The 11,116-nt window shown below is 39.7% G+C and overlaps 1 protein-coding gene across 1 annotated transcript; it reads right to left on the reverse strand.

Moving 5' to 3' along the window:
- Positions 1 to 1,984: 1,984 nt before the first annotated feature.
- On the reverse strand, positions 1,985 to 9,830 carry htra3a (HtrA serine peptidase 3a). Its single transcript, XM_072383776.1, has 10 exons — positions 9,196 to 9,830; positions 7,365 to 7,470; positions 6,787 to 7,009; positions 6,189 to 6,383; positions 6,025 to 6,057; positions 3,780 to 3,894; positions 3,605 to 3,655; positions 3,459 to 3,516; positions 3,265 to 3,360; positions 1,985 to 2,987 (listed from the first exon to the last, which is right to left on the reverse strand). The coding sequence occupies exons 1-10, from the start codon at positions 9,617 to 9,619 to the stop codon at positions 2,819 to 2,821; spliced, it is 1,470 nt and encodes a 489-aa protein (XP_072239877.1). The 5' UTR covers positions 9,620 to 9,830; the 3' UTR covers positions 1,985 to 2,818.
- Positions 9,831 to 11,116: the final 1,286 nt, after the last annotated feature.

Below are 11,116 nucleotides of genomic sequence, written 5' to 3' on the forward strand. Positions count from 1 at the left end.
TTAAAGTTCTGTAATATCTGACCCAAAGGGAGCATATACAAGTTAAACAGAAGAGGTCCAAGAATTGACCCCTGGGGGACTCCAAAAGTCATGGCCACTCGCTCAGATTCATAGCTGCCAATTGTAACAAAAAAAGCTCCGGCCTTCTAAATGGGACCTGAACCAGTTAAGGATCGCTCCAGAAAGTCCAACACAGTTTTCCAGCCTGAGCAACAGGATTCTGTGATCTACAGTATCAAATGCAGCGCTAGGATCCAACATAACTGAAACATAACCAGAATTATTCAATCTAATGTCGTTTAACACTTTGACCAAAGCTGTTTAGTGCTGTGATGATGTCGGAGGCCTGATTGAAAGTTATCGAGATTTCCACTTTCATTCAGAAAGTCGTGTGCTGGTTACATACAACTTTCTCAATAATTTTGAATATGAAAGAGAGGTTAGATACAGGTCTGTAGTTGTTCATCATAGAGGCATCTAGAGTTCTCTTCTTTAGGAGTGGCTCAATGGCAGCTGTCTTTAATGACTTTGGAAAAATGCCTGATGCCAGTGAGCTGTTAAGTATTTGTAGGAGATCACTTTCTACTGAGGTAAAAACTGTTTTTAAAAAGTCAGATGGTATAATGTGCAACAACAGTGCAGAGTGCAAGTTGTTGATTTCAGATGCCTAACTGTTTCCTCAAGGATTTTTAAATCAACAATACTAAATTGCAACATAACATCTGAGTTATTTCTAGGTTTTAAAAAAAGATTAGTTTTCTTGTTCGTCTGTGTGGCATGAATGTTTTGTCTAATTGTTTTGTTATTTTGGCTAAAAAAGTTGGCAAATTCGTTGCATTTCTCAGTGGAGAGGAGGTCTGGGTTTAACTGTTTAGGAGGATTTGTGAGTTTTTCAACCATAGCAAACAGAGTTACAGAATTGTTGACATTCTTATCAATCAATTCCACAAGCTACAACAATTAGTATTCTAAAGTTAGTAAGAAGTAAAAAGTGTATTTAAAAGTAAGTAAGAAATTACACACAAATCTTTTGAGTGTGTTACCGGAATAAAATAATGAAATTTTGATTTGGTAAAATGCTCTAAAGGCTATTTGATTGGTCATTGAAAATCATTGATTTGTGTGTGTCTTTTAAATAAAGATTCAAATATATGAATTTATAATTTATTGTTTGTTGTCGTGTTTTGAAATGTGTACTGTTTTGTGAAAATTTTTTTTGTTTTCTGTTTGTTGGTTGATTCATTTTCTTGAGGTTTGGACTGCAGAGCCACTGTTTCCAGCACTGCGGACAGTCTGCACATCAACCCAGACTTGTCTAAAGGTTTCATAGGAAAACTAAAACTAGTGAGAGACAGTTATTCTATGTAAAAAGCTTGGCTGGAGTTTTAAGAACTTAATTACCCAGTCAGAAACCAGAGTTATATTTAAACTTCCTTTCATATGGAATGGTCTTATAAACTATGAATTTTAGCAGCTGAACTATTGCCACGTCATGAGCTAATTTTTTGTCTCAACACGCCATCTAGTGGCCACTTTAGAAATAATCAGTTGTGTTTGTTTGACACAGGGTGCCTCTCACCCAATGCCAGATGTGATGGATTCCAGGCCCCCGCAACCCTGAACTGGATTAAGTGGGTATAGAATGAATGGATCGATGTACACAGACTAGCTTTTGAATGTCAACACATCAAGTGTTTTTTTGAGTCAAAGACTGAAGTCAAAGTCTGAGCTCATCCACAGTATAATCAAGAGACATATCTATCATTTTATCATAGTATTCTTTCCGTGTATTTGAATAAGATGATTACATTTGGTGTGAGCTCACTGACACAGTTTTGATGTGAAGTTTTGTCTTTATAAGGATAAACAGCTGTGTCTGCTCTTCACTGACATAGAAGCACTCTGCGTTTGCTAAGATTAAAAACACCACACACACCTCAACCACTTAAAAGAAGACTCCTCCTGTGTGTAATTTGTCTGCAGTGGTTTTATCAGCTTGTTTCAACAGTAACATGGCGCAACATGGCTCTGTTTATGTGAGCAGGTTGGTTTGTGTGTTTGAGTCTGGTTTATGAACTGTGCAGGTACAGTGCCACTTCAAGTAAGGTTACAGGGTCATGAGGAGAAATCTGTGTAAACAAACTACAAACAGCACTGATGTCAAGGCATAGAGACTTTGTCTAGGTCAGCTTTGATTCTCTTTAATTGTGCTCTTCAGCAGATGTGAACAAGATAAATGTTGTCACAGTGGCCCCAAATAGCCCTAAAAGGATTTTCAGTTGTTAAGTTAGAGAGCATTTCATGAATCATGATAATGTTACACATTAGAATTTTCATAAGAGAGGAGTATAAGTGACTCCTCCAGTAACTGGATTTGCTCATTCTGCTAGTGTCGACTCTGCTTGTTGGCTTGGATTTGTTTAAATTATGAGGATGTCTTTCCAAGCCAGAGAGGAAGGAGGAGGGACGAGAAGACATAAACAGAGGTGAGAAATTTGCCTGCTGGACAGCAGCTGCTGGAAAACACCAGACAGATAAATACACACCACTGTGCACACACTTCTCTTGAAGCTTTTATGTTGAACCACATTCAACTTACAGTGCAGCAGAATCTACTAAACAGTATTCTCAGTATCGTACAGAGCCATACCTGTCAAATATATATAAAACAAATGTACTTAAAAACAAAAACAAAACAAACATCATTGTACTGATAAAAACTGAAAAGGAATTGTCTGTTTTCTTCTTTTAATAACTGAAGATTATTCATGACTACCAGCAGAAAATTCTTTATATTGTAAACAAATGATCTGAGCCATTAATGCACCAAATGCTGAGGGTGAATGTGGAACAGTAAGTGATCGTCTCCCCTGTGAACCTCAAGAAGAAGTGGCTTGTTGCTCTGCAGAATGTCATGGATGTCTTTAGTGGTCTGGACCGGCTGTCCATTCAGCTTCACGATAACATCACCAGCTTTGATACCACCACTTATACACATGAAAAGGAGAGAAACTCATGTAAGTATTTTTTCTATAGGGATGACTGAGGCACAGGTGTTAAACACCAAATAATATATGATAAGAAAATAAAGAATTATAATATATCAAATCATCAAGTTATAGAATCACAGTATGGCCAGAATCATTTGAAACAACAACAAAATATGGCTGATAAACTCTGCCTTGAAGAGCTTATTTTCTAACAAAAGTTCTTGTATGTGTGTGTGTATATGTGTGCTTGGATTTTACATGTGTGTAAGCACACCTCTCTGCTGGAGCATTTGGTATGAGCTGCTGCACCAAGACCCCACTGCTGACGTCAGGAAAGTCTGGGTTCTGATGTTTAAGCTCTGCCACTAGCCTGAGGCACACACGATACACGTTAACACCGATGGTAATTTGAGATACACAAAACTAATAGCATGCAACAACAATGTACAAGTGGAAGTTTCAACTCACTCTTTGGTGATTGTGATCATCCTGATGCCCAAAAAATATCTCCTCACTTCTGGCAGCTCTGAAAACAAAAGTAGTACCTCCATTTTTAGCAAGACTTAAAGCAGTCATAATATTTACATGAAGAATGCTGCTTCAGCAGCTCTCACCTTCATCTGATTGTGGTTCTCCCATTCGTCTTCTCTGCAGTCTTGTCTTTTCTGTCACAGCCAGGATAAGAAATAATGGTAAATACTAAACAGTTATGGCTTTATAGGAGGTATTTATACATTAAGAAGAGGAACTACTGTTTAAAAAGAGCTGAGCTCAGACTGAAACCCTAACCTTTGCTGTGTTTGGCCTGTGACTCTGACAGGAAACGGCTGATCCTGTCTGAAGGGATCGCGAAGGATATCCCTGCTGTTACTTTCAGAGTGTTGATGCCTATGACCTCGCCATCCTGAAAGAAAAAAAAAGATGATGTTATAGAGAGAGTTTTATCTTCACCTAGGTTCTAAAAAGTGTTTTACAATGTTTTTCTCATTCGACCCCTCACATAAACACTCATACTGTCATGGTCTATGGCTTTTTGTACTCAGGTTTTGACTTTTGATTGTGATTAGTTATCTTGCTTCCTGTTTTATTTTGAACAGTTTGCCCCATTTCAATTCCTGTCCTTGTTGGTCATCTGATCTTAGTTTACAATTGCCACACAGCTGCCTTGCATTTGGCAGTTTCTGTTTCTTTTCAGTTTCCTTTGTTAAGTGCAAGATCCTCATCATAATTTGTCCCCTCAGTTCTGTTGTCTGTGTCAGTTGAGTCCCGTTTGCCTCTAACCGGCCTCCACAGCACTTTTTGTTTTGCTATAACTTTTGTTCCCTCATTGACAGCATCCTGCCTAGTCCTGCATTTGGGTCCTTCCTCAACCATTAACTGTGACAGAATGATCTTGCCAGACTTGGACCCAGCAGACAACCCAGCCATTCTCCAGGATGTAGCAGAGTTTAACTCCACCTTTGGCAGGCTGCTATATCTAGCCCCATGGATGTAACCCATAGGCGGTTTATTCCCTTGTGGAAAAGACTCTGTTATGCAGACTCAGGCTGTTGACCCTGCTGCAAATGACAAAGAAGCTGTAAATCATTGCGACTCTCAAAAAGGACTTACCAGCTTTCCACTTTCCCACCACTGAGGCCAGCCCGCTGTCTGCCTGTCTCAAGCTGGAGCCAACCCCTGAGCAGCCTCCAAGAAAAACATCCCAGAAAGAGGTGAGGCTCCAGGCCTGGCTCATTTGTCGCCCCTCTGCGCTACCAAATTACATTACCTTTGGTGACTTGATGAGCATGCTGTTAGGCCTATATAAGAAGCAAGTCTACCATGATCCCAAGCTCACTAGCTGCCTTCCTTGTTAGGTGAGAGCTCGAGATGGGACCACAGCTAGAGTAATTCACCTACATGTTACAGTGGGGGTTTGAGGACCAGTCCCCTGTTCCTGGGTCTGCAGATGCTTAGAATTCTCAGTGTGAAGTCCCTCCAGCTTCAGTCCCAGCATCCCTGCCCCAGCGACCGATGCTTAGGTCTGTAGACAATGCTCCACCTGTTCTTGTCTCTGTCCCTTTTCTGTCCCTAACGCCTCTACTGTTCTTGTTCCCATACCTTACTAGGAGTCAGTCAATGCCCTAGTCCCTCTGCTCCATGTTTCTACTTCAAGAGGGTCCAGGAAGACCCCTTCAGCTCCACATTCACAAGTCAGCTCACCATCTGCTTGTTCCTAAACCCGACACGTCTAACAATGTTTTTTTCATGTCAATCATAATGGTGGTATGTGGAGATTTTTTCTGAGATGATACATGATGAAGAAATTCTGGTTTGAAAGATGGAACTCTGCTCTACCCAAAAATGATTTTATATCTATCAGGTTACCTTTATGTGTCCGCCCCAATGTTAAACTCATTCCTACTCCCTGGCTCTATGTATACCACTCAGGACTGCATCTGTTAGAAAGTGTTCCGTCTAAATGCAACTTTTGTTTACATTAATTATTCTAATTTTTAGTCATGAGTAACAGTAATAGCAGTATCAGGAGAATAAGAAGCAATAGTAGTGATATTTGTCAGTGAATTTGTAATATTTATTATTCTACATCTGACAAAATAGTTTCTCAACTGAGTTTCATGATCCACTTTGGGAGGTTTCCAAAACTATCGCTGTCTATTTTGTTTTAACTGTATGTGTCATAATACATAAAACAACGCCGGAATTACCTATACAGGTCTACCATATAGAATAATTAGATCTGCACGGTGGTCTATAAAACATTATAGCTCATACTATGTGCTAATATACTGTATTTCAGATTTAAAAGACAATTTGACTGCTTTCTATGTGCAGTGAGGCTTCAGAGGTCTAATTGTAGTAGGGTCACAGGTCAAAGGCAACTATTTAGGCAGAAGAACATAGTGGACCAGTGTCATAGAGGCTAAGTTCTTTTGGTAAGGTCAAACAGAGTTAGAATATTGGGACTTAGTACTTTTGATCATTTTAATCTATTTTTCACTAGTCCACTGAAAAACCTACTTACATCACTTACCAAGTTTACAAGGGGTCCTCCAGAATTGCCATACTTCTCGCAAATATGAAAGATGAGACATAAAAACGATCATAAGAACAAACATTACATAATTATCAAAATGACTATACAGAATCAAAGTAGTGTTTTTTTGGTATTGCATGTGTATGTATCTGTGTGCTCACATTAATAATGGCATCAGTCTGGATATAGTCCATGTCAGAATCCTTGATGCCCAGCTCTTTGCCGTCTCTCTGTGCTGTGCTGACAATACCTATGGTCACAGTGTTCTGCAGGGCAAAGGGGCTGCCGATGGCAACGACAAACTCCCCTGGTCTTAGATCGGCCGAAAGGCCCAGAGACAGCACATGAAGCTTCTTCTGCTCTCACACGGACAGACACAGTGAAGATTAAAAAGGATACAAGAGGAAATGGATAGAAGTTTAAAAGAAGAGTACAATGAATGAATGCAAAATATTAGGGAGGAAGAGTTTATGGCTTACAAAACAGTCCAAGTATGTCAGATGTGGGTGTGAGAATACACACATCAGTGCTGTGTCTGTGAGTCACAGAGCTAGTGTTTATGAAAGCATTCCTGCTAGCCCTATGAATTTCTAGCAGGAAGCTGTCATAACTTGGTGCAAAAACCTGTCAGAATGTTTCATGTTAGCTTATCCAAGGGTCACGGAAGCCTAAAAAAACAGTTTTAAGGTAGTTTTTTTTATTTAATCATTTTGATAAAGACACAGGTGAGAGTTTCTGGATCAGTGCTTATGTTCTCACCTGCGGATTGACCTTGATAGTGGCTATGTCTGCCTTCCTGTCTACATATCTAATCACTGCCTCGTACGCATCCCCGTCATGAAGCTGAACACGCAACTGGGGCCTCCCTGTCACCGTTGCAGCCGTGGTTACAACGTGAGCGTTGGTCACAATCACACCTGAGTGGGTCACAATAAAACCAGAGCCACTGGAAAGACGGGTGTGGCGACCAAACAGAGGATGTCTGAAGAGAAAAAAGAGGAAGGAAAAATAAACTGAATTTTGTTCATTTCACATTCTGGTTGTCCTGTGTGGCATACAGATAAGTAGGCTTAATTTGCAGAACTCAATATCCTAAAGCCATGACAGAGAAGATAAAGCAGCAGACTGGTGGGGCCACATTTTTTTCTAAGAAATACCTTTTTTGTTATTTTAACATTTTCTACAAGAAATCAAACCATGATGCTACACAAAAGAAATTTCATTCTAGTTTTTCAATGCATAGAGGGAGCAAACATCACTGTGCCACACATGATAAACTGATATCTCTGAATTAAGACTACGACGCACTCAACAGCACACGCTCACACATTTCACACCTTACAAATAGTTCAATGTGGACAACAGCAGGCGCTATTTTCTCCACTACATCAGCGATGAAGTTGAACTTGTAGCGAGGGCTGCTGGAACGGAGCAGGGAACGACCTATACAGACATGAAGAACCCACTGCATTAATACAGACAGACAACTTACATGGATACACACACATACACATAGCACATCATTCACAACCATGACTGTAGGATTGAATTGAAATTTCAGTCCTTAAAATGTAGATTTCTGCATGTAAACTCACCTGAGAAAAAAAGTGAGAATGCAATGATTTTCAAATCTTTGAAACTTAATGTAGCATAAATGAAAACAGTACAAACAATATATATGAAATGTATAGTTTCTAACAAAATAATATGTATGTGTATATTTTTTTTAAACATGTGCTTCTTTTGAAATTGATGCCAGAGACATGTCTCAAAAAAAGAAGAAGAAGAAGAAGAAGACTTGCAACAATGTGCAATGCTTTAAAAAGAATAGAAAAAAACCCCAGTGGTGTTGAACAGTGGACACCTAATTAGGTTAGTAACATGACTGGGCATAAAAACAGCACCTGAGACCGGCTGAGTCTCTCAGAGGGGAAAATTGGCAAAGGTAGAAGCATCTGTGGGCAACTATTTCACCAATTTAAGAATGAAATTTCTTCACACAACTATGAAGAGATGCAGCATGTAGAATCATTGAAATATTCTGGGTATCCATGCAAATGTCTGCAAGGGACGAGGCCAAAATCCAACACTGAATGGTCGTGACCTTTGGGCCTTCGGGCAGTGCTATATTCAAAAGAGACATGATCCATAGGTAGAAATCAATGCATGGACTCAGGAACACTTCAGAAAACTACAGTCCCAAGCTCATTTAACATGGACTGTGACCATGTGAAAATCCTTTTGAAAATCAAAGCGTTGCATCCTCTTGGTCAAAGAGGAGAAGAAGTATTCAGCTTGTCATCAGTACACAGTTATAAAGCCAGTATTTGCAATGGTATTGGAGTGCATTTGTGCACATGTACCTCAAAATCTGCAAATATAGTCTAGGTAAGCAGTTTTCCTATCACTACTTGTTAAATTTTCTTCAGAACATATATGGGCATTAAAGAATGGAATAGGTTTGAGAACATCCACGAACATTTAATGACCGTTTTTGTGACTATTTTTCATCATGTATTGTTGTGCATTTTTAGGTTTAATTTTCGGGAAAGTGTATTATTAGTGTTATTCAAGAGTCACTGTTGATGTATAAGCTGATAACTATGGTATTGATGTTTTTGGGTAGAAGCTTCATAAAAAGTCCATCGGACTTTCTGCTATTTCCCATTTTTGTTTGTATCTTTCTTTGTCATTTTTGTATATTTTAAATGCTTGATTAATTAAACTAAGTAAACTAAATTAATACCCAATTTATTACGGATTTAAACTCTCTTAAGAAATATATGCTGCCATCCAGATGATGTTTGAGGCCTTGCTTATTTCAGAAAACAGTGCCCAGCTCCTTTCTGCACATATCAAAATAGCATGAGCATAAAAAAGAGATTATGTGCTAAACATTCTCGCCTGCAGTCCAGACCTGTCACCCACGGACATTAACATTAAATCAACAAAAGAAAGTGCTCCTTTTCCTAACTCTTAGATGCTGTTGTGAAAAAGAGGTGAAGTTGGAGACGTGCTTCTAGCATCATTCAATTAAAAAGGTGCAAATATTTTTTTTAAATCAAACCAAATTAAAAATAGTACTTTTGTTTGCTTTCACAAATTATTTAAATTATTTGCAAATCACTACATTTTTCATCTATATCTGACGGGCTAAAGCAGTCCTACCTGCGCCTGGAGACGAACAGGGTCCTTTGTGCGCTTGGCTCACTGAAGGTCTTTCCTTCTGGACAGCTTTTCGACTGGCTGCTTTCATCTTACACACATTACCGTACGTCTTCCCGTCGCTTCCACACACCTCATAGTCCGTTTTACACCTGCAGACCCCTTTGGAGCCTCGCCGCCTCTCCATGGCAAGCAGCTTACACTCCAGGCCATCCCCACAGGGCAGGTCGTTCTTGCGGCCGCAGGGGTCCCCCTCGCTTGGAGAACATACCAGGCAGCAGTTACATCTGTCCGGAACGTAACCGCCGGGGCAGCTCGGGCTCGGACACGAGCTCACGTCGCATCGGGAAGCGCATTTGTCAGAGCGCAAGGTTTCAGAAAGGTCGTGCGTAAAGAGAAACAAAGCTACAGATAAAAATAACTGCATTGTGACAAACACCGACAACCCCAGGGAGCTTGGACAAATTAATTTCTACCTTCATAAAATCATAGCATATTATTATACTAAACTGCATCCGAGTTGATAGAAGTAGCTGCAGTTTCCGGTGACTACTGGAAAATGGTCAAGACCGAGAGCTTTGTTTAGATTTAACTAAAGCATGGCCAGTCATCCATGTCCGCATATTTTCACAGCGCCGTGGCTTTAGTTGACTCAATATTGAGAGCGACTTAAACTTGGAGCCTTGCAAAGCTCTACAGCCCGGGAACTACTCCTGAAATGGAGCCGGTGTCTTGCCAGGATAGTTATCAACGCCACAGAATTTACTCCTATACGCAGGAGCGTGCACCCATTCAGTGAAGGTGGCTCCACAGTATTGCACTTCATTTCCCCCACGTTAACCAAAAATATAGCTAATGTTGACCTTTTAATTGATTATACAAGGTTTTTTGTTCGATCTCGAACTGTACAGAGTATTTCATACCTTTTCTTCACGTTTGCATTACAAACAAACATTTTTTAAAGCTTGTCTTAATACAAACCCGACATACTTCTGTTGTCTATGATGCACAGTGTATTTTCAAACATCACATGTTTAATCTTTCAAAATATTCAGATCGTTGTAGTAGACGTTTCTGGCGGATTTTTTTTTCCCAGAAAAAAAGTATGCAAACGCCATACAGAAATATTCCAGGTGGGATTAGAACCGGGAACCCTCTTACTGTGACGTGACGGTGCAAAGCACCATGTCAGTTCATGGTTCATCACTCTTGTTAATATGGAGAGGTGGGTTATCTTTATACAAAGGTTAAACAGGAATACCAGTTAAGTTAGGCTTTTCTGGCTGTACAGTTTACAGTTAAACATGTTTTAAGATTATGGTTTCATTTTTTTATTGTCAAGACCCCTGGTGGTGGCGTAATGGGGCCGCTCTACTGGAGAGTCAAATGTAAAATTGCGAATTATTTAATATTTATTGATTCCAAAAAGTGTGTGTTTAACACCTGGATGTTCAACAAGCTGTAACACCCAACAACAAGGAACAGAATCTAAAATAAATAGGTAGAAAAACATAAATGTGACATGCTCAACATGTTTGTCAAAAGAATAAAAAGTATGACCGGATGCAGAAAGCCGTGTTAGGGGATGGAAGGCTGAGCGGGAGCAGGGCTGCATGCTCCCAACCCACAGAAGAGTCACAATACCGCCAACTGCTGAAAACAACTTAAACCATCTTTCGAGCTATGATCAGAAAAGGAAGTCACCAACTGGATATCACCCAGCAACTTTTAAACTGTGGTTTTAAAGCCTCCAGGTTGGCATTCGGGCATCACTGTGTTGGTCTATATAGAGCTGGAAGTGATTATAATTGGACAAGCTGCTGATACCATGATGAGTGAGAGAAAAGGTTTGGAATTAGTAAATAATCAGAGAAGTGGGTTTTTGAATGAGAGTCTTTAAAATATCCTGCATCCAAAGAAATTT

Source organism: Leuresthes tenuis, unplaced genomic scaffold (assembly GCF_036924035.1).
Source record: "Leuresthes tenuis unplaced genomic scaffold, fLeuTen1.0.hap1 SCAF_4, whole genome shotgun sequence".
Classification (NCBI taxonomy): Eukaryota; Metazoa; Chordata; class Actinopteri; order Atheriniformes; family Atherinopsidae; genus Leuresthes; species Leuresthes tenuis.

Coding starts and splice junctions, on each gene's coding strand:
- htra3a (XM_072383776.1), bottom strand. CDS start 9,619: ATGCAGTTATTTTTATCTGTAGCTTTGTTTCTCTTTACGCACGACCTT. Junction 3,656..3,779: donor ACAGGCCAAACACAGCAAAG/GTTAGGGTTTCA, acceptor TGGCTGTGACAG/AAAAGACAAGACTGCAGAGA. Junction 3,361..3,458: donor ATGATCACAATCACCAAAGA/GTGAGTTGAAAC, acceptor TGTGTGCCTCAG/GCTAGTGGCAGAGCTTAAAC.